Source organism: Hippoglossus stenolepis, chromosome 20 (genome assembly GCF_022539355.2).
Source record: "Hippoglossus stenolepis isolate QCI-W04-F060 chromosome 20, HSTE1.2, whole genome shotgun sequence".
Lineage (NCBI taxonomy): Eukaryota > Metazoa > Chordata > Actinopteri > Pleuronectiformes > Pleuronectidae > Hippoglossus > Hippoglossus stenolepis.
In genome coordinates, this window is record NC_061502.1 from 19,720,858 (window position 1) to 19,741,427 (window position 20,570).

The 20,570-nt window shown below is 42.7% G+C and overlaps 2 protein-coding genes across 3 annotated transcripts; one reads left to right on the top strand and one right to left on the bottom strand.

Annotated features, from left to right (window-relative positions):
- Positions 1 to 102: 102 nt before the first annotated feature.
- batf3 (basic leucine zipper transcription factor, ATF-like 3) lies at positions 103 to 1,992 on the top strand. Of its 2 annotated transcripts, none has more exons than XM_035144168.2 (3): positions 103 to 358; positions 572 to 676; positions 1,110 to 1,992. In XM_035144168.2, exons 1-3 carry the CDS (start codon positions 275 to 277, stop codon positions 1,287 to 1,289), a joined length of 369 nt encoding a protein of 122 aa, XP_035000059.1. In that variant the 5' UTR covers positions 103 to 274; the 3' UTR covers positions 1,290 to 1,992. The 2 variants fall into 2 exon arrangements, with proteins under 2 accessions (XP_035000059.1, XP_035000060.1); XM_035144169.2 differs by having other exon boundaries at positions 114 to 316.
- Positions 1,993 to 9,043: 7,051 nt separating this feature from the next.
- atf3 (activating transcription factor 3) lies at positions 9,044 to 13,530 on the bottom strand. The gene is made up of 4 exons (XM_035144551.2): positions 13,373 to 13,530; positions 11,584 to 11,842; positions 11,361 to 11,468; positions 9,044 to 11,131 (listed from the first exon to the last, which is right to left on the bottom strand). Exons 2-4 carry the CDS (start codon positions 11,839 to 11,841, stop codon positions 10,814 to 10,816), a joined length of 684 nt encoding a protein of 227 aa, XP_035000442.1. The 5' UTR covers position 11,842; positions 13,373 to 13,530; the 3' UTR covers positions 9,044 to 10,813.
- Between the last annotated feature and the right edge of the window lie 7,040 nt (positions 13,531 to 20,570).

The window sequence follows — 20,570 nt, forward strand, 5'->3', positions numbered from 1 at the left end:
CAGTTGTTGTTATTCTGCCGAATGTGGGATTAAAGAGATAAACCACAGTGTAAGGTTATCGACTGATGAGTTGTGTGTCGGTGCACAGATCGTGGTCACGTGACTTATGTGAACCGTCCTCGCTGCTTCTTCTAAAAGTGCAACAAATTAAAAAGGTGAAAAGGAAGCTGAAGTGAAACTGCAGGTTTCTCGCCTGTTGTTTAGACTTTACCAGAAACTTTGTGTTGTGCGACGGAGACGCTGAGCCTGAACGCACACATTTTAAACTCCTGTGATGTCAGAGAGCAAGGACGACCACCTGTGGGACACGTGTGTGGTAAGATCACGCTTCTTTTCCTGGTGTGAACTACGACACAAGGTCAGAGGTCATGGGTTGTAAATGAGGGAAAGTTTGAATCAACTTCTATTGGTCAGTGGTCACTGAAAAGCTTGTCTTGCTGTGTGTGTGTGTGTGTGTGTGTGTGTGTGTGTGTGTGTGTGTGTGTGTGTGTGTGTGTGTGTGGTGTGTGTGTGTGTGTGTGTGTGTGTGTGTGTGTGTGTGTGTGTGTGTGTGTGTGTGTGTGTGTGTCAGGGTTCAGAGGACGAAGGCAGGAGGATGAAGAGGAGAGAGAAAAACAGAGTTGCAGCTCAGAAGAGTCGCAAGAGACAAACACAGAGAGCCGACCTGCTGCATGAGGTGTGTGTGTGTGTGTTACCTCTTTAGCTGTCAGGACCAGTACACCTCATGGGGACCAGAGCCTGAGGTCAAAGGTCATTTCTGAGGTTATGGTTGGGTTAGTACTTCCAGATTTGCACAGACCAACAAACAAACGGTAAAAGTAATAATGCAGGAGCACAAGATAACAACGAATTAGCAGCTGTATTCTCCACCAGAGTCACAGAAACTACATAAAACAGAAGTTTCACAGCTTCTCCTTGTGATTATTGATCTACATTTAATTTGACAATAGCACCAAAGTAAATGATAAGGTCCTGAGCCTTATATCAATCATATGCACTGTGATTTAAAAGGCTCCTCTCAAATCTGAGATGTTGATTTACTTGTGAGTTCTTCCTCTTCCTGTCATCCACCATTTCTTCTGGTCTCTCCTCCTCCTCCTCTCTTCCAGGCCTGTGAGCTCCTGGAGCAGAGGAACCAGAAGCTGAAGACCGAGGTGGATTCTCTGTCCGAGGAGCAGCGACTCCTGACTGAAGCTCTCTCAGCCCACGAGTCTCAGTGTCCCATGATGCACTGCTTCTTCTCCTCGTCCGGCCTGCAGCCTGACAACATGGCCGCCTGTTCGGTCTGAGGTCAGGGGTCACGTCTCTGACCTCTGACCTCTGACACATCTCTACAGCTGTAATCCACCGTGTGATGCAACAACACAACTCTAGAGGGCAGTGTTCACTATGATCAGAAATAAAGTGGCAGATTTCATAATGGCAGTGAAGAGCGTCCCCTGGTGGCCACACTCTACATTACCATCACTGTGGTTCCACTCCTCTTTCAGCTTTCAGGGGGAGAATTAAATAAAGCATTGTTCGTATTCATATTGTCACTTCACATATGAAGGATGAATTATCTGTTCCCTTTTAAAAAACTTTTTGGGGTTTGTGACTGCACTTTTATTTTATTTTTTTATTTCATTTTAGAGTCAGATGCACGTTTCCTCTGTTGTGTCAAAATAAATAAGATTGTGTGATGTGATGATCTGAGGTGTAAAATCTGTTCAGTTAAAAGATTATGAATTAAAATCTTATAATACAATAGTATTACACAATAGCTTATTTGCAGGTTTATTTTATGGAACCTGAGATACAAACAGAAATTCCAGGAACTGGACCAAAAACTAAAAACAGCTCAGTTAATAATTAAACTTGAGCTGAGTCAGAATCATGTGTTCTGGAAAACGTGAAGACTCATAAGTTCCACATGGAACATCTGGAACGGCATTGGTTGAAGAACTTGACATTTTCCCTCTTCCCTCATGGAATAAATACATATAACACAAACCTGTTGGACTGTAATGTATAGAAATACGAAGCTTGTTATTTATCATCATACATGTATATTTTTATAGGAATAAACAGTCGTGTTCTGGGGCTGTTTTGTCAATAGAAATAACACTGACTGCATTAGAACAACATTAATAACTGAGTTATTAACTGAGTACATTTTTATTAAATTGTATTTTGTCCTATTTGAATAAAGCTCAACCCACTATTGTGCATGAACTTTTCACCCAGTGATTGTTTTGTGTTACACTTCCTGACGGATGATGCTTTACAAGGGGTCTACATATTCTTATAAAGTATTATTTAAATTATTTTTAATTTATTTAAATTAGGGAAAAGTGATCAAACGTCTGTGTTGCCAGAGCGGTATCTTAGAAAATGACGTATTGTGTCTTTTGTAAAAAAAAAAAAGTCCTTAACTTGAAATCATCATTTTCCATTGATTAACAAATATAAAAAAACACATAATGATGTATGGAAACAGCAACATCCCTCGTGTGTGTTTCCGACCACATGTTTGTCACCGTTGTGCATGTTGGAGGGAAAGAGAGGTCACATGGGAATCGTATCTCCTTCTCCTGAAGGTCTCCAGGTCATTTTGAAGTCGCAGGCGTGTCAGAGAGGTTCTATAAACTCTGCTTCACCTGAACCTGTGGTTTGGTAACGCTGACGGACACTTGCTCAACGTCACAGTTCCCCATCCTCACCACGATCGCATCAGAAATCAGGGTTTGAAATGTGCTCGGTGGTTTCGTTTTCCCTTCCTCTTGCACTCTGAGGTGAATGAACAAGATGCTTACGCAGGAAAAAAGGTGTGGATCAACCGGATCTCCTCTGCAGACGTCTGGGAAAACCTGACTCTTATTCCTCAGAGAAACCAAAGAAGGGTTGATGTGTGGAGAAACGTTTCAGAGGTAGAATGAACAGCTGGTTGTGGGATTATCTCTCAGGTCATCTCCACAAACAGAACCTGAAGGCGAGGGACAAGATTCTGGGGCTGGAAGCTTCCAGTTCGACCAATCACATTTGAGCAGCTTTGGTTCCCTGCAGGTAAACAGTAAAAGTTTATCTGAACTCACCTTGTACAACCCCACCCCTCTGGTTTGTGCGTTTGCTCTCACTCCTGCAGGAAACTGACGTCACAGTGATCAGATCAGTTTCTAAATGAGCGTCCATCCACAGCAGCAACAGCATCGCTGACAGGAAGCAACACGTCGCCCTGAGAGTTTTCCTGAGAATACAGGACGGAGCCAGCACCACCGACACGCACAGCTGAGACACAAACACACACACACACTCATGCATATTCACACACGTCTGGGTCGGAACTTTAAGTGTCACGTCATAACATCACCTGTAGGCTGCGCTCTGCTCGACTCAGCTGTTTAAATCATAGTGTTTGCACATGAATGTTCTGTGTGACGACACTGTGAACTTTGACCTTTGACCTCCACATTCTAATCAGTTCATGTTTGAATTCCAGTGAACATTTGCACAGAATGTGAAGAGATCCCCTCGAGGCGTTCTTGAGATATTGTGTTCACAATGGGAGCGATTCTCACGAGATGGGTTTGGAAGAGCAGGTTGAACTTTTCTGCTGCAGCTGTTTTGCAGGAGCTTCTTCTATCTGCTCAGAAACTTATCTTCCAATCAGAGGTTGGATTGACTTCATATATTTCTGCAAATTTCTCGCGAAGAGAAAAGTGGTTGCCAGTGTTGAAACGGCACACACACACGCACACATGCACATGCACACACACACACACGCACACACTACACACACACGCACACACGCACGCACACACGCACACACGCACACACTCACACACACGCACACACGACACACACCACCACACCACACACGCACACCCCACACACACACACACACGCACACCACCCGCACACACGCACACACGCACACACTCACACACACACCGGCAGTGACACAGCTTCCCAGTCAGATAAATACAAACCGCCTCTGCTAAATGATGGAATGCATTCTCTGTAATTTCTCTGGAAGAACAGCAAGTGGTCAGAGTTCCAGACGTTGTGGATTCTCATGAGATACAAATGTTTGTGTTACTCAAAGTATTTGAATGTAAATACAACTTAAATCCACAGTGTTGAAAGAAAAGTCCCCTTTAAGTCGTGATAAATAATGGACCTGTGTTATATGTGTTGTTGACTTGTGTTCTTACATCATCAGACATGTTTCCACGGTTTCATTCAAGGTAACAGGACGTTTCTCATTACGTTTCATCTTCACCTTCTTGTTTCTGCGATAACTTCCAGCAACTCTTTGAGAAACGTTTTGACTCATTACATATAAAAATTGAGAAATCAAGAGTCTTGGATGTTTCTTAATTTAATTTCTTCTGCTGACAGCAGTTTTTACCCCCCCCCACCCACCCACCCACACAGAAACATGTGAAATCCATGGACAGGGTTACAGCTCTTTTCCTTGAAATGACCACTGATGCAATCTGCCCACTCTTCAATGGGACCTACTTCCTGCCATCTTGAAACATCATGATGTGACTGTTCCTCTCATGATGGTCAAATATAAACAAGCTACTGTAAAAACAAAACTTCCTGAAAACGATTCTTTTAGAGACTTTTAGAGACAATCGTGTTTCAAGATCATAAATAAATAATAAACTTTAAATAAACGTGTGTGGGTACGAACGCTGACGTCTTGTGCTAAAGACGTCATCAGGAGCCGTTCGATCGAGGATACACACGCTCGACCAATCAGGAGTCAGTCTCAGCTGTCAATCATGACGTCTCCGCCCATTTTTATACCATCAAATGAAAATTATAAAAGCAAACATAACAGAAACACTCCAACAAACGTCAGTGAGATGAGAACGACCTGAAATGACATCTGAACTTTTGTGACCTGTGGTTGCTCGTCCCACATGAGGTATTGTCCAATATGGGGCAAAAGTATGCGCACCCCCACACACACACGAGCACACACACACAAAACAACACACAGACACACACACACACACACACACACACAAAACAACACACACACACACACACACACACACACACACACACACACACACACACACACACACACACACACACACAGACATGTATAGGGAATATTCTTTGGCATTCTCTCGACTGATGCAATTCAGTCATAAGCGGAGATGACATGACTCATGTAACGACAGTGTCATAATTTCTGAACTGCAACTTCCTGTGTGTTGTGGTCAGAGGCCACAGCTTCATACACCAACGCATATTTGGTGTGCGTGTGTGTGTGTGTGTGTGTGTGTGTGTGTGTGTGTGTGTGTGTGTGTGTGTGTGTGTGTGTGTGTGTGTGTGTGTGTGTGTCACAGTTACCTGAAGTGCCTTAAGTGAAATAAATTCATTGTATGCACAGTGTTATGACCCATAGAAGCTCTAACTCACTAACTGATGTGTTAACCATCACACTCAGGGAATAGAAGCTGCTTTTCAGACCTGAACTCCAGGTTCTTCTCCTGTAATTTTCCAGAGGGGCCGAAGGTGAGGACACAAATGTCTGAGGCAGAACTCCTGAGATTCTCCACAACCTTTCCTCCCAGTCCGAGTGAGTCCATGTGAGAAAACAGAAAAGGACAGTTGGTATGGGAAAGGAAAACCAACTGAATTTCATATGTGAAACTTATGCTACTATCGTAAATAGATTAGTTAGAAGTATGTCAATACGAGTTCAGGAATCGTGTGCTGATATACGTTGGTTTATTTAATTGTAATGTAATCACCTGAAATGAATAGACTGGTAACAGAGCAGTTAACATCTCAAGTTCCACAGAAACTGTTTTAATGTATAATTTATCTTTATATGTGTTTAATGATGTTAAAACCAGGTATTACATTTGTTTAAGGATGTATTATTATTATTATAACACATCCTGGCTCAGTTCCTCAGTTTCGTCTCCTCTGCTCAGTTTCACCCGTGTAAGATGTGTCAAAAACGTCCTTCGCTGAAGTTGGTGAAAGAATCTTTACTTCCTGTAAAGATGTTCAGAGAGCGCCTCGCCTCGCGGTGACCTCGGTGCTGGCGCCAGCTGAACCGAGAACAAACGGCAGAGTCGTCTGTTTTTCACGAGGCTGTGTTGAAACTTCTGGTTTCCATTTCTGCTTCAGCCTCGAGTGTGTTGACCAACTACTTCTCCACCAACAGCTCGTCAAGTGATCAAGGAACAAACAGTAAACAGTTTAGTTCTGTGATCGGACAACGTTATTTGTATTTAGTCGTGAAATGGAAAACCACAGAGAAACTGTTTACCTTTGAAACATGAGTAACTTTTAAACACTTTATTCCTGCGATAACGACACCAGAGAGACTGAGTTCTGCAGGATTTCTCATAATAATCAAAAATAAAGCAGCTTCATGTCGGATCCTGTTCAGACCAGTGGAGTTTCTGCTGCCGGCGTTCCCAACCAATCATTTCATTAAACGCCTCAGACACGACAGCTGAACCTTGGCTCAACTCTGCAGAGGAGCAGGCGAAACGTCCACTTTCTGTTTTTTCTCCTTAGACGAGTAAGTTGAGCTGCTTTTAATTCATCCCTCTGTTATAATAACAACAATAAAAATAAGTGACACTACAGGAAATCAACATGCACAGACATGAGTAATGACAGATTGTAATCTGGAATCCTGAAGAACAGGAGAGTTCATATCTCCGCCAAGGCCCAAAAGTCCCCTCATGCAAAAACACTCAAATTCACGAGATCCGGACTTTTATTTGAATCTGCACCAAATAAGACACTCATAAATATCAGTCCTCTAAACACGTCTGATTATTTTCATCAAGATCCATGAATTCTTCTGTGAGAAATCAATTAGAATGTGGAAGAATCTCACAATGCTATATAGGAAGAATAAATGCCAAATCCTTTCACCAAGTTTCGTAGAAATCTGCGCAGTTATTTTTGCGTAATCTTGTTCGCAAACAAACAAAAGGTAAAAACCAATACAACATAAAAATACTGTAAATGTGTCTCAGCATCTCCTCAGTTTGTCGGGTCTGAACGTGTTTCCTGTCCATTTAAAATCATTTTAATGGACGTCTAACCACCCAATTACACAACTGGCTAATTGGCATGAAGCCGTAAAATCCCTCCACCGACAAACACAGAGAATCACTTGATCCACGTCGGCTTGAAAGTTGAAATCCTGTGGTTTGACCCCACCTGTCTGGCACTCGGGGGTGACGAAAACAAACGCTAATGTTGTTCTGCTCCATGTGGCTGCGTCGGGTCGGAGAGCACGACCTCTGAGTCGTTCTGTTAAAGAAATTTTAAACTCACTTCTTTAGAACGTGGGTTGGGAAAGGAAAAGATGTTCCATGAGGTGTTTTCAGGTGAGCTGCGGAGCGGTGGAAAAGTGGGCGGTGTTCTGCGTGAGGGAAACGTTTCAACTTGATTCTGTGTACTTTCATACAAACTGGTATGTTAATTACAACTTATAATCTTGCCTGAGATCCGATTCCTCCCTCTGTGCTCTGCTGGAGCTTCTTCCTCCGCTCGCGCCCACGTTTGTAGGGTTGTTATGTTGAATTACGATAAATTATATTCTCGTACAGATAACGTTCAGTTTTGGTTAAATTAACCGTGAAGACGAGACGAGTCATCAGACGAGATTTTATTTAAGAAGAGTGAATAAAAAGATTCTCCGCAGGATTCCGGCGATGTTTTAATTCCGATGCAGAGATCACGTGTCTTTGTTGACGGGACATCGACACCAGCGTCGGCTCCAGTCGGGTCATGTCACATCTTCTCCATTTGCATAGCACTCTTCTGACACGCCCCCTAATGACCAATCCCAACAGGGAGGGGCAGTTGGCCAATCAGAGCAGACTGGGCTTCATCGGGAGGGGGGGTCTTAAAGAGACAGGAGCTAAAACCCAGTGTTTGAGACGGAGGCTGAACAGAGGAGCTGCAGCAGCGGACGGTCTGAGGAACGTGATGTTTTCTGAACATTAGAGCATGAAAACATTTTACAGTAAAAACACTCGTTGGAATTATCAAAGTGAATATGAGCAGAACGCGTCTTATTTTAAAAAGAGTGTGTGTTGAACATTTCTGCAGTTGGTTGTTAATTAAACTGTATTTCACAGATTGTCTTCACAAACATTGAGTCATATCTGATCAGCCGGTGCACACACACACACACACACACACACACACACACACACACACACACACACACACACACACACACACACACACCCCTCTCTCTCTCTAGGACGGACGGCATGTCCAGTCTTGTCTCTCTCTCTTCAGGGTAAATACAGCTTCTCTAATTTGCATCTAAGTTTTCTGGTTTTCTGGCTCCAGTGAAAAACAAGAGAAAAGACAGGAAGGGACGACCCGACATGTTCAAAGATTCATGTCCCTCTGGGAATATAATTATCTGGTCCTATGGAAAGAGCATTGTTGTTTTTCTGGTCTATTTTTCCAGATCTTTATCCTTCTTACCTTTTTATCTTTTTAAAAACACAGCAGGGTTCATACTGATGCAAGCGAGAGGCAAAGTTAGTGTGTGTGACGTGTGTATTATTCAAAATAAAACAACAAACAGCTGCTGAGGGGGCTCATTAACTATTAAAGCCTATTATCACAAGATCAAAATTAAATTATCTAGTTTTATTACTTTCTTTTAGATGAAAAATATGTCACACAGGTGGAAATTCTTCTACATTAGAAACATCTTTAAGTAAAATAGACACTGACCTCAGACATTAATTCGATTTCTTTTCCTTACATTAGTAATTATAAGTTTCACAAACATAGTTCCTATTGTCCAATGTTTGAACTCGTCATTGACTGTACATTGTAAATAGCGTATTATATTGATTATTATTATTATTATTATTATATTGATAATGTGAACTACGAGCTCTCGTCCTCTTTTCTGCAGCTTTGTAACACGTAGAATAAAATGTGGACCTTTAGTTTCACATCATAGTTCAGTTCTAATCATTATCATCTGTGCATTGACTTCTTTGAGTGTTGACTGAGTTTTTCTGAAGACGACAGGTTTCATTTCAACACATATCTTTAATTAACAAAGTATCAAAAACAGAAATTGACGGATCACAGAGATGGAAGTACACATTGGTAGCAGCGGAGCGTTTATACCTGACAGCCTGTGGTTTATTCATTTGGACGCTGATGCCTCCAGCAGTTGGCACAACAGAATACACACAACTCAGTGCTACGACTCGACAATTAACAGCCACAACCACAACGCACACACTTTGAACACACGCAGACGCCTGCGTCCCTTTGACCGTGTGACTCTCAGACACACACACGATACACAATAGAAACCGTCTTCCACAATTCAACAACCTATTTATTTCCCTTCTCTTGTTGTAATATGTACGGATGTTGTTCAGCCTCGCATGCACACACACACTTTCTGGACAATTTGCACTTATTTGCAGTGATTGGTGCTCGACAAGAACAATGAGTCTGAGTGGAGGACGGGCCAAAAGGTGACGCAACACTTCTGATACCTAGCTAACGATATCCAGTGAACACAACTTTCAAACCGACAAATTTTAATAAATACACTATTATAAAATAACAACCTATATATTTTTTTTTTTTGCTATGTCAAAACCAAAGGAGGCATCTGGTGTTTATATACAGTAGCACAGAGTCAATGCGCAGTCAATACAATATACAAGATTCTCGGTAGAAAACACGTCTGAAAAATAACACTCATGTAGCTTCATCGTCACAGAGGATGTAAAAACAACACTAGGTGTGTTTAAGAGGGAACGCAGTGATAATTAAAGTGTACTTGTGAAATTACACGACAATCTTCCCTACGGCACATCTCCAACATTTAAGTAAAGTAAAGTATCGTCTGCATATAGGAGTATATCGGCATTTATACTGTGTGTTAGGTGCACAATCACAAACCCTGCCTGCAAATTAAATTTCCCTTTTGCAACTGTTACTGCTACTGTGGTTGACAGCCCACAACCTGACTTAGGCTACATCCTTACTACTGTGTTTCCATATGTAAACAGCATCTTCAAACTAAAACGATCTCTGTCCACACGAGCAGTTTGATCCCCGTCACGTTGAAAAGGAGCCGGACGGAAAACGAAGCGGCGTCGATGCAGCCTCACACTCTCTCAGAGGTTAGCTGTGAAACGAGGCAATAAAATAAACTTACAGTGCGACTTCTACAGCCAGCGTGCGACCTGAGTGGTTAGTGGTAGCAGCAGACGTAGTAGTTCATGTTGTATAAAGGACGAGCAGACAGGGTTAATACAACAACGACAGTTTCTTAATAAATATACAGATTTTCATACAACAAGCGCAAACAACATTGCTTTTGAAGTCAGTGTCTCGCAGCTCAAACTCTCTGGTGCGTGTGTGCACGCTCACATGTCGTTCTGTAACTACGTTCTTTGTGGGTGAACAGATAAACCGTGTGCCTTGATCACCATGAAATCACTTTGGTACAAAACTCAGACACTAAATCAGACTTTCATCTATTCAAAATACCTGTAAATAAAAAAGACAATCAATGATCATTTAGTTTTTAGTGCTTTAGCATCGTCCTTGGCCCTGACTGTTTGAAACATGCGACGCATGTCAAGGTGCTGTCCATTGTATGTCAGCTGTCCAATCAGGTTTCAGGGGGGGGGTCACTCCCTGTAGCAGCGATGTGGATGCTGAATGAGTCCGAGTCCGAAGCTGGCGTCCGGCATGTCTCGTAAGTCTAAACGGTCTGTGCCACATCAGAGGCAGCGGGTGGGAGCATCGTCCCAGAGAAGTCGTGAGCTGCTCATAGGTGACCGGGACAGTGAATGTGGTCGAGGGTCAGGAGCCCTCCGTCGAGGGGTGACAGCGTGGAGAGGGAGGAGATGGAGGAGGTGGTGGAGGCGGTGGAGGAGGAGGTGATGTTGTGGAGTTGTAAGGTGCTCTCCTTGATGTGCTGGATGAAGAGGTTCCTCTCGTCCTCGGGCGTCTGGCCGTTCTGCGCTCTCACGATGCAGGTGGGCCGGTGCAGGTTGAGCATGTAGACGAGCTGCTGCTTCTGCTGCTTCAGCTCCTCGATCTGAGCCTTCAGGTCGGAGTTGACCGACTCCAGCTTCTCCGACTCCTGCAGAGACAAGGACGGAGATCAGTTCAGACCTTCCTCTAATGCTTATTTGTTAAATCATTCGTCTTTGTGATTTGTTGAATTAGAAATGTTGTATTCAATGTATTAATTTCAAACTTTGTTTCATCGGGACATTCATTAAAACTTCTTCTTGACATTTATGTTTGTGATTGAAAACGTGGAGAAGGTTTGATGTGAACTCGGTTAAGTGATGAAAGTTAAAAAGTACCTGCTGCAGAGTATCGGTCTTCTCCTTCTTCTTGTTGCGACACTTTGCCGCAGCGACCTTGTTCCTCTCTCTCCTCCTTTTCCTCCTGTCATGCTCCTCAACCACCAACTGAAAACCAGAGAGAATTACACACCGTGAACATTTTACCCTGCAATAAGCCAACGCTCTCATTTGGTAAAACCACGCCCCGCCTGTCGTATCGTTTCCCCTCTGACTCACGTACCTCTCTCTTGACCCCGGATCCTCGGGCAGGCTCCTCGAAGGCCCGGTCCGAGCTGGAGCTGGCCCCGTCCGAGCTCATGTCCACGCTGAGCCCGTTGGACAGGCGCTTGGTCTGGATGGCGAGCCGCAGCTCCTCTTTCACGATGGGTGTGAAGTTGGTGAAGTCGTCCAGGGTGAGGCTGCCCGGCGGGGACAGGCAGGGCACCAGGGCGGAGCAGCTGATGTCGGCCAGCGAGGGACCCGAGTGCTGCAGCATCATTCTGGAAAGAATCAAACAGATCCGTGTGAGTCACTGGGAATACTTTGGACTTACTCACAGGAAAACAAACTATAGTTACCAGAAAACAAAACTAACATTTAAAAAGAGCTTCTGAAGACGGGGAGGTGGTAAAAAAAATACATTAAAGCATGAGAGGGTCACAATCAAGTTAAACCACAGACAACTTATTAGGATTCACTGTAATATAAGTGTTTAATATGTGAAAATAAATAAAAACAAAGATGTAAAATGCTGCATGAGAGTCTGGAAATATTCAAACACAAGATGTTGGGTGAGTTTTTCTGTTTAAAAGTCAAGATTTTATCTTCTACAAGGCAACAAAATATATATCTGCCTATTTTTTGAGAGCCGATGTCATAAATACTTTGAGATAATCATGTATAAGTGTTTGTTTAGTGAGCGGAGCAGTGACTCATGGAGAATTATGACGAATGGTTTGATAAGATGATTATAAGGTTCAGCTCAGTGAGACCAAAACAAACACAGTCTGTATCACAAAGGGAAAATAACATGAGAAATAATATATTTATGTTGTTTTTTCCTGAAGTGTTTTCATAAGGAGCTCTGTAGTTTTTATGTTTCTCAAAAACTTGATTAAACTTAAAGGTTAATTCAAGTTATATCTGTTTTTATTATTATTATTATAACTGTGTTTTTCATTTTCATTTTCCAATTCATCTAAAGTTGATATTGATTTTCAGTGTAAGTTTTGTATCATCTCTATACATATAATTTTAAAAAGTGAGAATAGAAACAGTTGTTGTTCATCAAATTTAACCTCAGAACCTTTAAAATCAAACTTCTGTTCTCTCACAAAAATGATTAAAAACAAACATTTAAGGCATTTTAAAGAAAATACTGTAGTTTTCCATGTGAAGTATCAACAAATATAAGAAAAACAGCAAAATAAACTTCAGTTCTCTAAACTTGAAGCATTTTAAAAGTATATTCATTTATTTACCTATGTATTCGTGTATTTGTCCTTTGTCACCTAATTAGGTTGTTGGGCCTGTTGATGAGGTTGTGATATAATAATGTTGTGTTGTGTTGTTGTCTGCTCTTGTGAGTGAGTTGTGTTAAGTCTCTGTTGTTATTAAAATGTATAATAAAAAAATCTGTTCCCTAAACACATCTATGTCGTTTTAAAGAAAAGCCAACAGGTTCTTTAAAGTGTATTGTTTTCCTTTGATCTAAATTACTGTGATGTGAAACACGTAAAAGACATAAATCACAAATATCTGTTAAAACATCCATAAAAACTGTTATTAAATCAAATCAACTCTTTGAAGTGGAAGGTTCCAGCTGAAAGTCAGCGTGAGAAAGTCTCTGTGTCTCTGAACGAGATGGAAACGAGAGGAGCGAGTTGAGAAGTTTGTCTGAAGTGTCCCGGGACATTCGAGAGCGCACCGGGGCCGCTCCGCTCCTCTGCCCGGGACAACACAGCCTCCCCGCGGCCCGGGGCAGGAGGACACACCGCCTCCTCCTCCAGCGAAGTAAAAGAGGGACCTACCTGTGTGAGGTGTCAGTGGCCGGATGAGACGAAGTGAAGTCGGGGAAGTTTTCCTCTTATTGTCGCTCCGCTCCTCGCGCTGCTCCGTGCGTAAAAGTTGCGCTTGTGTCTGACGCGTTGCATCACACGAGTATTTACAGCAGCGTGGAGGGGGAGTGGCCTGATGACGCAACCAGGAATGTAACGAGGGAGGGAGGGGCGAGGGAGGGGTAGAGGAGGGAGGACAGAGAGCAGAGGGGTGACGTCATCCTATTTATAGACGGCTGTGGCTGCGATGATGCAACTCAGCAAGATGGAGTCTGCGCCATAACAGGAGAGACCTCCCTCCTCTTCCTCCTCCTCCTCCTCCTCTTCCTCCCTCCCTTCCTCCGCTTCTTCCTCCACTCTTCCTCCTCTCATCCCCCTGCCTCCCTCTTCTTCCTCCTCCTCCTCTTCCTCCCTCCCTTCCTCCGCTTCTTCCTCCACTCTTCCTCCTCTCATCCCCTGCCTCCCTCCTCTTCCTCCTCCTCCTCCTCTTCCCTCCCTCCTTCCTCCCCTTCCTCCACCTTCTCCTTCCCTCCTCCCTCTCCTCCCTTTCCTCCTCCTCCTCCTCTTCCTCCCTCCCTTCCTCCGCTTCTTCCTCCACTCTTCCTCCTCTCATCCCCCTGCCTCCCTCTTCTTCCTCCTCCTCCATTCTTCCTCCCTCCCTTCCTCCTCTTCCTCCTCCACTGTTCCTCCTCTCATCCCCTGCCTCCCTCTTTCTCTTCCTCCTCCACTCTTCCTCCTCTCATCCCTCTCCCCCCCTCCCTCCCTCCTCTTCCTCCTCCACTTCTCTTCCCCTCCTCAATCTCTCCCGATTCTTTTCCTCTTCCTCCTCACTCTTCACTCCCTCTCTTCTTTCCCCCTCCTCTATTCTCCCCTTTTTACCACCTGTCCTCCTCCTCCTCTCCCCCTCCTCAATCTCAGTCTCTTCTTCTTTTCTCTGCTCCATCCACCCACAAGCTTTTCCTCCCCCTTTCTTCCTCATCTCTTAGTCTTCCTCTTTCATCTGTACTTTAACTTTTAACTTAATTTAACTTTTGAAAACTTTATTTAACTTTTAACTAAATTTAACTTGTATCTCTTCTTCTTCTTCTTCTTCTTCTTCTTCTTCTTCTTCTTCTTCTTCTTCTTCTTCTTCTTTCCTTCTTCTTCTTCTTCTTCTCCTTCATCCGTTTCCTTCTCTCGTTCTCTTTTCTCTCTCCAGCTTCAGGTTCTTCTGTGGTTACATCTCATCAGTATAAAACCAGGTTCCACACAGAGACACATTGATGTGTTGTTTGATTCTTGACATTGTTTTAAATCCTGACGCTTCACTCGTCGGTAAGTGAAGAAACTTCTGATGTTTTGTCCCCTGATGGATTTATTCGCTGTGTCTGAGCTGCTCGTAAAAACTGACTGTGGCCGTGAAGTGGCTTTACTGTAATCTACCACATTCTGCGTCTTAATGAGTCTTAATCGGTTGATCTTCTTTGCTCGCCGGCGGGAACAGATGGAGGATTTCCTGAACGCTGCTGTGAGATGGGACAACTTTATTTTACTGGAAATAGAAGTTAGCAGCTGGTTGTAATGGTACAAGTGAGATTGGTATCAGTAGCGGTGCTTATTTTACTGGAGTAGTTTGTCGGTAGCCTAACGACAAACCACAGATCTGCTGTTAACGCCAGGTCAACTTGGGGAAATCTCAAGTTTGAGGTCGCCCGGTGACTTTTACGATTAAACCACCCGATCGTGACCTCTGACCCTGACAAGCTGCACAATTACAGTAACTGAGGTAAAACGGCCCCTTCCCTTCCTCCGCCACCTCTTTTTCCTCATTTCCAGTTCAAAGCCTGTGACGGGGCGTATCCTAGAAGCGTCCGGATTCTGCGACTTTCACTTTTGCCACCTCCACCGTCTTTCTCAGAAACAATACAGAGTTCAGAAATTGTGAAATGTGGAAATAGGCTCATATGTTGGCTTTACCCGAAATGAGCCTCGCAACAGGAAACATGACCTTGAACCGGGACTGAACTGACTGATCTAGAAACTTCCATATCTGTTGTCAGTGTGTGTGTGTGTGTGTGTGTGTGAGACACTGTGTGTGTGTTTGTTAGGGTGTGTGTTTGTTCACTCAGCCTGGATCACACACTGTTTCCAGGGAAGCCTTCACACTGAGCTGAAAACACGTCCATGTTGATTTTCCACTTAGATAACTCAGCTGTGATACACCTGCTGCTGTAAAACAGTTAATGATCAACCCGACGGTGTTTCCCTGCTCAGACGCTTCAGAAAACCTTTAAATATCCGCGTTGCTGATGGAATTTCTTCGTCAGGTTTCAGGGTTGAAAGTTTAGAGATGAAATGAAATCACCGAGTTATGAAAACATGAAACATCTGTTCTCAGGAAGAGTTATTTTTGGCTCATTGTGAAAACTGAAAACTTGACCAATTGTGAGGTAGGACGACTGATTTCGATTATTTAAATTGTAAAAGTTTAAATCTGGATTATCACATGGAATGAATTGTTTTAATGTTTTCACGTTGTCTTGAGGCAATTTCTTCAAATTTGGTTGAAGTGTCAACTTGGACTCAAAAACGTACTGAATCGATTTTGGTGGTCGAAGGTCAAGGCACAAAAATTCACTTGAACTCAAGGATGAAGTTATTAGAACGTTGAGGTCAAAGGTCACGGTGACCTCATGAATTTCGTACTCATATTTCTCTGGAAATATGGTGGTTGAGACTTCCCTGGTTGGTGAGGAAAACAACCTCTGTGCAATATTTCTAGTTTAACCAACAAGATGCCATATATGGTTTGGTTTTGCAATTGTCGAGAATTTCAGCCTCAGTCGAAGAAGTTTGCGTCACTCATGAAATATGAATATATAGGCTGGACTTCCTTAAAAGCTTCCGTTGTAAAATACATTGAGCACATAAATGTGACATGTCCGGTTTGTCACCGCTCAGCCCAGAGCCCCACTTCAGCTTTTTAGTTCTGGTTTTTCTTTTGGTTTTGATTCATGTGAAAAGACATAGATGACTCCAGTGTTACTGGACGTGTGCCTTGTGGACTCTCACCCACACAGACACACACAGAAACACACACACAGACAGAAACACACACACAGAAACACACACACAGACACAAACACACACACAGACAGAAACACACACACACACACAGAAACACACAGCGTCTCTCTCTCTCAGGCCGCAGACACACGGGTGTTGAAAAGTTTATGAGGTCAGTGTGGTGATCCAGATTGATGCTCCGCTGCGTGAAGTCATCGCTGACCCTGTCGACTATTAATACCAAATGATCGGAGCGCTAACCCGCCGGCTAAATATTACATTCTCTATTTTTATATTTGAAGGGTTTGTTGCCAGTGCAGCTGTGTGTCGTTTATTTAAAAAACACTTACAACATTTAAGATTTCTGAATATTTAGCTGTGGGATTTATGATTCGAACACTCTCAGAAATCTGTTTTCATGTTGATTTTAAATGGGATTTTAAACAGGATGTAAAACTGGTTCTATTTGGTTTGAGGAAGCTTTTGATCGTAAAATGTATTTTGTCATGTTTTGTTGCATAATTTCCATGAATCAACAAATGATGAATTAACTGACAGAGAGAAAATGAACTATTACATCAGCTCAATACAAGAATCCTAACTAACAGGGATGAGTTGAGTCTCGTCCTTGTACCCACACCTGAACTGTACTGGTCTGACTGGGCCGGTCCTGAGCTGGGACTGTGCGTGCTGCTGTTCTCTCTCTGGTTGTTGCTCAAACATCCTCTCAGGAAATCTCATCATGTTCATTGGTGTCATTTTAAATCAAGTCAGATTTATTCATGGATGATGAGTTAAATACAACAGGCGTTCAGCCAAAGGGATTTACAAACATGGTGAAGTGAAAACAAGAAAGTAAAAACTCTGCGAGAGGAAGATTCAATAAAAAACACAACGAGACATTAGCAGAATCAATTTAGGTTTTTTAAATTAAAGAGAGTAGGACAAGGCCTAATGTGACGATTGCAGAGCTTCCGGAGAAAAGCTCGGTCATTATAAGAAGTTATGTGTTATATGAGAATTCACTTTCACCTGCTGAGCTGCAGGGTGCGTTTGCTTCGTGGACCTTCCACCTCACAGGACGGGAGATAAGGAAATAAACTGTGAGTTTCACTATGAGAGAACAACATCGGGTTGTCAGGGAGTTTCTCACTCTGAGGTCCTGTGGAAGAGAAAGTGAAAAGAACCAGAGGCAGTAAGGGGCAGAGGAGGCCTCAGGAAAACACTTGAATTCCATCAGTCGCTCCAGAGAATCACACGAAGGTTCGTTTATTCAGTCAAGTTCAAACTTTGTTATCAAATTAATGCCGATTTGACAAAAGTTCAACCCTCAGTTTTATATATTTTACTATAATTTAGATTCTTTTTCTCTGTTTAAAGTCCCACTGTCATAATGAGCTGGTGACTAGTGATTGGTTACATTTGTTTTGTAGCTTGTGGTTTTGTATTTTGAGCAGTTTGGATTATTGGGGGGTTTCTTGTGTGAAAAGAACAAAACACATCCTGAAGTTATTCTGCTTTTGTTTGTTTTTGGTGCCGTCGCCTCGACTCTCAGTTTCCATCTTATGTTGTTTGAAAACCTCAAAAACTGGGACGTTGGTGAAGTCGAATCTGGGTTTTCTGGTCACCATCCTCAGATTTTTCAGCTTTTCAGATGAAAGTGTTTGTTTTATTAGAGTTTTCTCGTTTCCCAGCATTGAAATGTTGATGGTAACTGTTGTTGGAGGAGCTGGAGGCCCATCAACGTCCCGGTGTCTCTTCCCGGTCCCCTGCTGGTTGCCCGGTAAATCCATCGAGAGGATGAGAGGCTTTATTTCCCGGAAAGGAAGAGGGTGACGTAATCAGCTCCTGGAGGAAGAGGAGGAGGACGAAGATGAGGAGGAGGAGGAGGAGGAGCTGTTGTTCAAGACTCTGCCGCTATAGAAAAGTTGTATAGAAAACTTGTTCCGCTGCAACAGATCACAAGACCCCAATAATGCAACCGTTAATAATAATCATCAATATATATAATATAATGGTGATAACATTTTAATATTTTATAAACTGTTAAATAAGAAATCATATTTATTTGTTAAATCAGTATATCACACTTTATATTTTATAACAACATCATTTCTCTTATTTGTTAATTTGTCATAATATAGTAACATTTATTTATTTATTTATTCATCAGTGACCTTCTTGTTCTCACTCCAGATTACGTCATCTCTTCCGGGAAGCAGCGGCTCTTCCTCCTCCTCCTCCTCCTCTATTTCTTCCTCTCCATCACGGGGAATCCGGGAAATCCCCCCCTCCCTCCTCTCTCTCTCTCTCTCTCTCTCCCTCCCCTTCCCCTTCCCTCCTCTCTCTCTCTCTCCTCCCCCTCCTCTCTCTCTCCCCTCCCTCCCTGTTTCCAGCATCACGCCACAGATGATGCTGCAGGGTGTGAAACAGTGATGGATGTCTTCATCTTCATCTTCCTCATCCTGCAGCTCTTTACTGTACATGTCAATGTGCTGAACGGCCGCGGATCCTTTGCACTTTCGATCTGAGTGATTCATCTCGTTCCTGTAAACGGAGCTGATGACGGCGATGCAGTGATTCTGCAGGTTCACGCTGCTTCGTTTCATTTCTACTGTTTATAATGTTTGTGATCCTGTTGAATGTGATTTCACGAAATGATCTAAACATTAAATAACAGATCGAGTAACAGATTATTTTATCATACGGCTGAATTTATTACCTCATTAATTAGATTCAATTTGCTTAATGTCTTTCGCTTTTTGCTGATCAAACAAAACAAGAACTCTTATTAAAAAAGATATTTTTTCAACCGGGCTCTGTTGTTGTAGTATCACAGTATCATATTCCCATAGTATCACAGTATCATATTCCCATAGTATCACAGTATCATGTACAGTATCACATAGTATCAGGACATTATCAGTTTGCTCTAACTGCTCAGTGAATGAGTCAAAAGAACAAATACACAATATATCATTTAAACAAGTTTTTAACTGGTTATGAAACGTCTCATTTTACTATGAAGACACGAGTGAGTCCTGGATCTTTTTGTTGTTGGTGCACTTTACTCACTTTTCACTAAATGAAACTAAAGATGGATTTATTTGTTTATGTGACTCTGATAGTTCAGATCGTAGGTTTTAATGACCCGTGGCTGCAGCTGTGATGTAGAGTTTATGTATAAAGTATCATCACTGGGTTGTGATGAAACCTGAACCCTGGACCTTCTTTGTGTTTCACTCATATCAGGGACCAGACTTTGTTCGTCTCAGGCTTTAAAAACGTTGTCAAATCTCTACGGCCGTGACACGGACACACACAGAGGTCGTACCCGTGCCCCCCCGATGTGAGGATGGATTGATGCGGTGATGATTCGTCACAATAAGACGACGGGAGTCAGACTCATGATTCAGAGTTTAAAACAGGCCCAAGATCAGAAAGTAACAATCGGCAGCTTCATGCGACGCGTCACGAACTTTGACCTCGATGAGATTGTGATGTTGTCTTCTGTGACTCTTGGGGACATTTTGAGACGGAGTTGTGTGTCTCTTGTGTGTCTCTTTATGGTTGTTTTTCTCTGTTGTCACGGTGACGGTTTCCACGTGTGGTTTTCTGCGTCTCTGTGGTCATTCTGCGTCTCTCTCTCTCTCTCTACCGCTGCTTTCATGCACTGAACTCTGGGTAATCTCCTGATGATATGATCATTTTCACTTGTTTTGCACCTCATTTTGCATCTTCTCTAGTTGTGTTTTGTGTCTTTTTTGCAGCTGTGGTTTTGATTCTCATTCCATCCTTTCACTGCCTCTGCGTTGTTGTGTGAGGCTTCATTATTTTGTTCACACTTGTTCTGCATCTCTTTGTGGTTTGTTTGAATCTGTGTGTTTTCGTGTGTTATCTAATTTGATCATCACACTTCCGTTCTTTTTTGCTCTAGATCTGAATCTCGCTTGTCGTTTAGCTTCCCTCAGGTTTACGATCACTTTCACTGGTTTTGCTTCTCAGCCGCTCGCTTTGCTTCCTCTGTTGTCTTGAGGCGTTATTATAGTTTTGATTCTCTCTTTGCATTTGATTGATTGACTTTCCGACAAGTTAAAAGTCACTTCATCCAGAGTTTGTGGTTCTT

What these genes read in the sequence shown, in the direction of transcription:
- batf3 (XM_035144168.2), top strand. Translation starts at nt 275, where the DNA reads ATGTCAGAGAGCAAGGACGACCACCTGTGGGACACGTGTGTGGTAAGA. An exon ending in GGTGTGAACTACGACACAAG is followed by an intron (nt 359 to 571) that starts GTCAGAGGTCAT and finishes TGTGTGTGTCAG; the next exon opens with GGTTCAGAGGACGAAGGCAG. An exon ending in GAGCCGACCTGCTGCATGAG is followed by an intron (nt 677 to 1,109) that starts GTGTGTGTGTGT and finishes CCTCTCTTCCAG; the next exon opens with GCCTGTGAGCTCCTGGAGCA.
- atf3 (XM_035144551.2), bottom strand. Translation starts at nt 11,841, where the DNA reads ATGATGCTGCAGCACTCGGGTCCCTCGCTGGCCGACATCAGCTGCTCC. An exon ending in GATCCGGGGTCAAGAGAGAG is followed by an intron (nt 11,469 to 11,583) that starts GTACGTGAGTCA and finishes TCTGGTTTTCAG; the next exon opens with TTGGTGGTTGAGGAGCATGA. An exon ending in AGACCGATACTCTGCAGCAG is followed by an intron (nt 11,132 to 11,360) that starts GTACTTTTTAAC and finishes TTGTCTCTGCAG; the next exon opens with GAGTCGGAGAAGCTGGAGTC.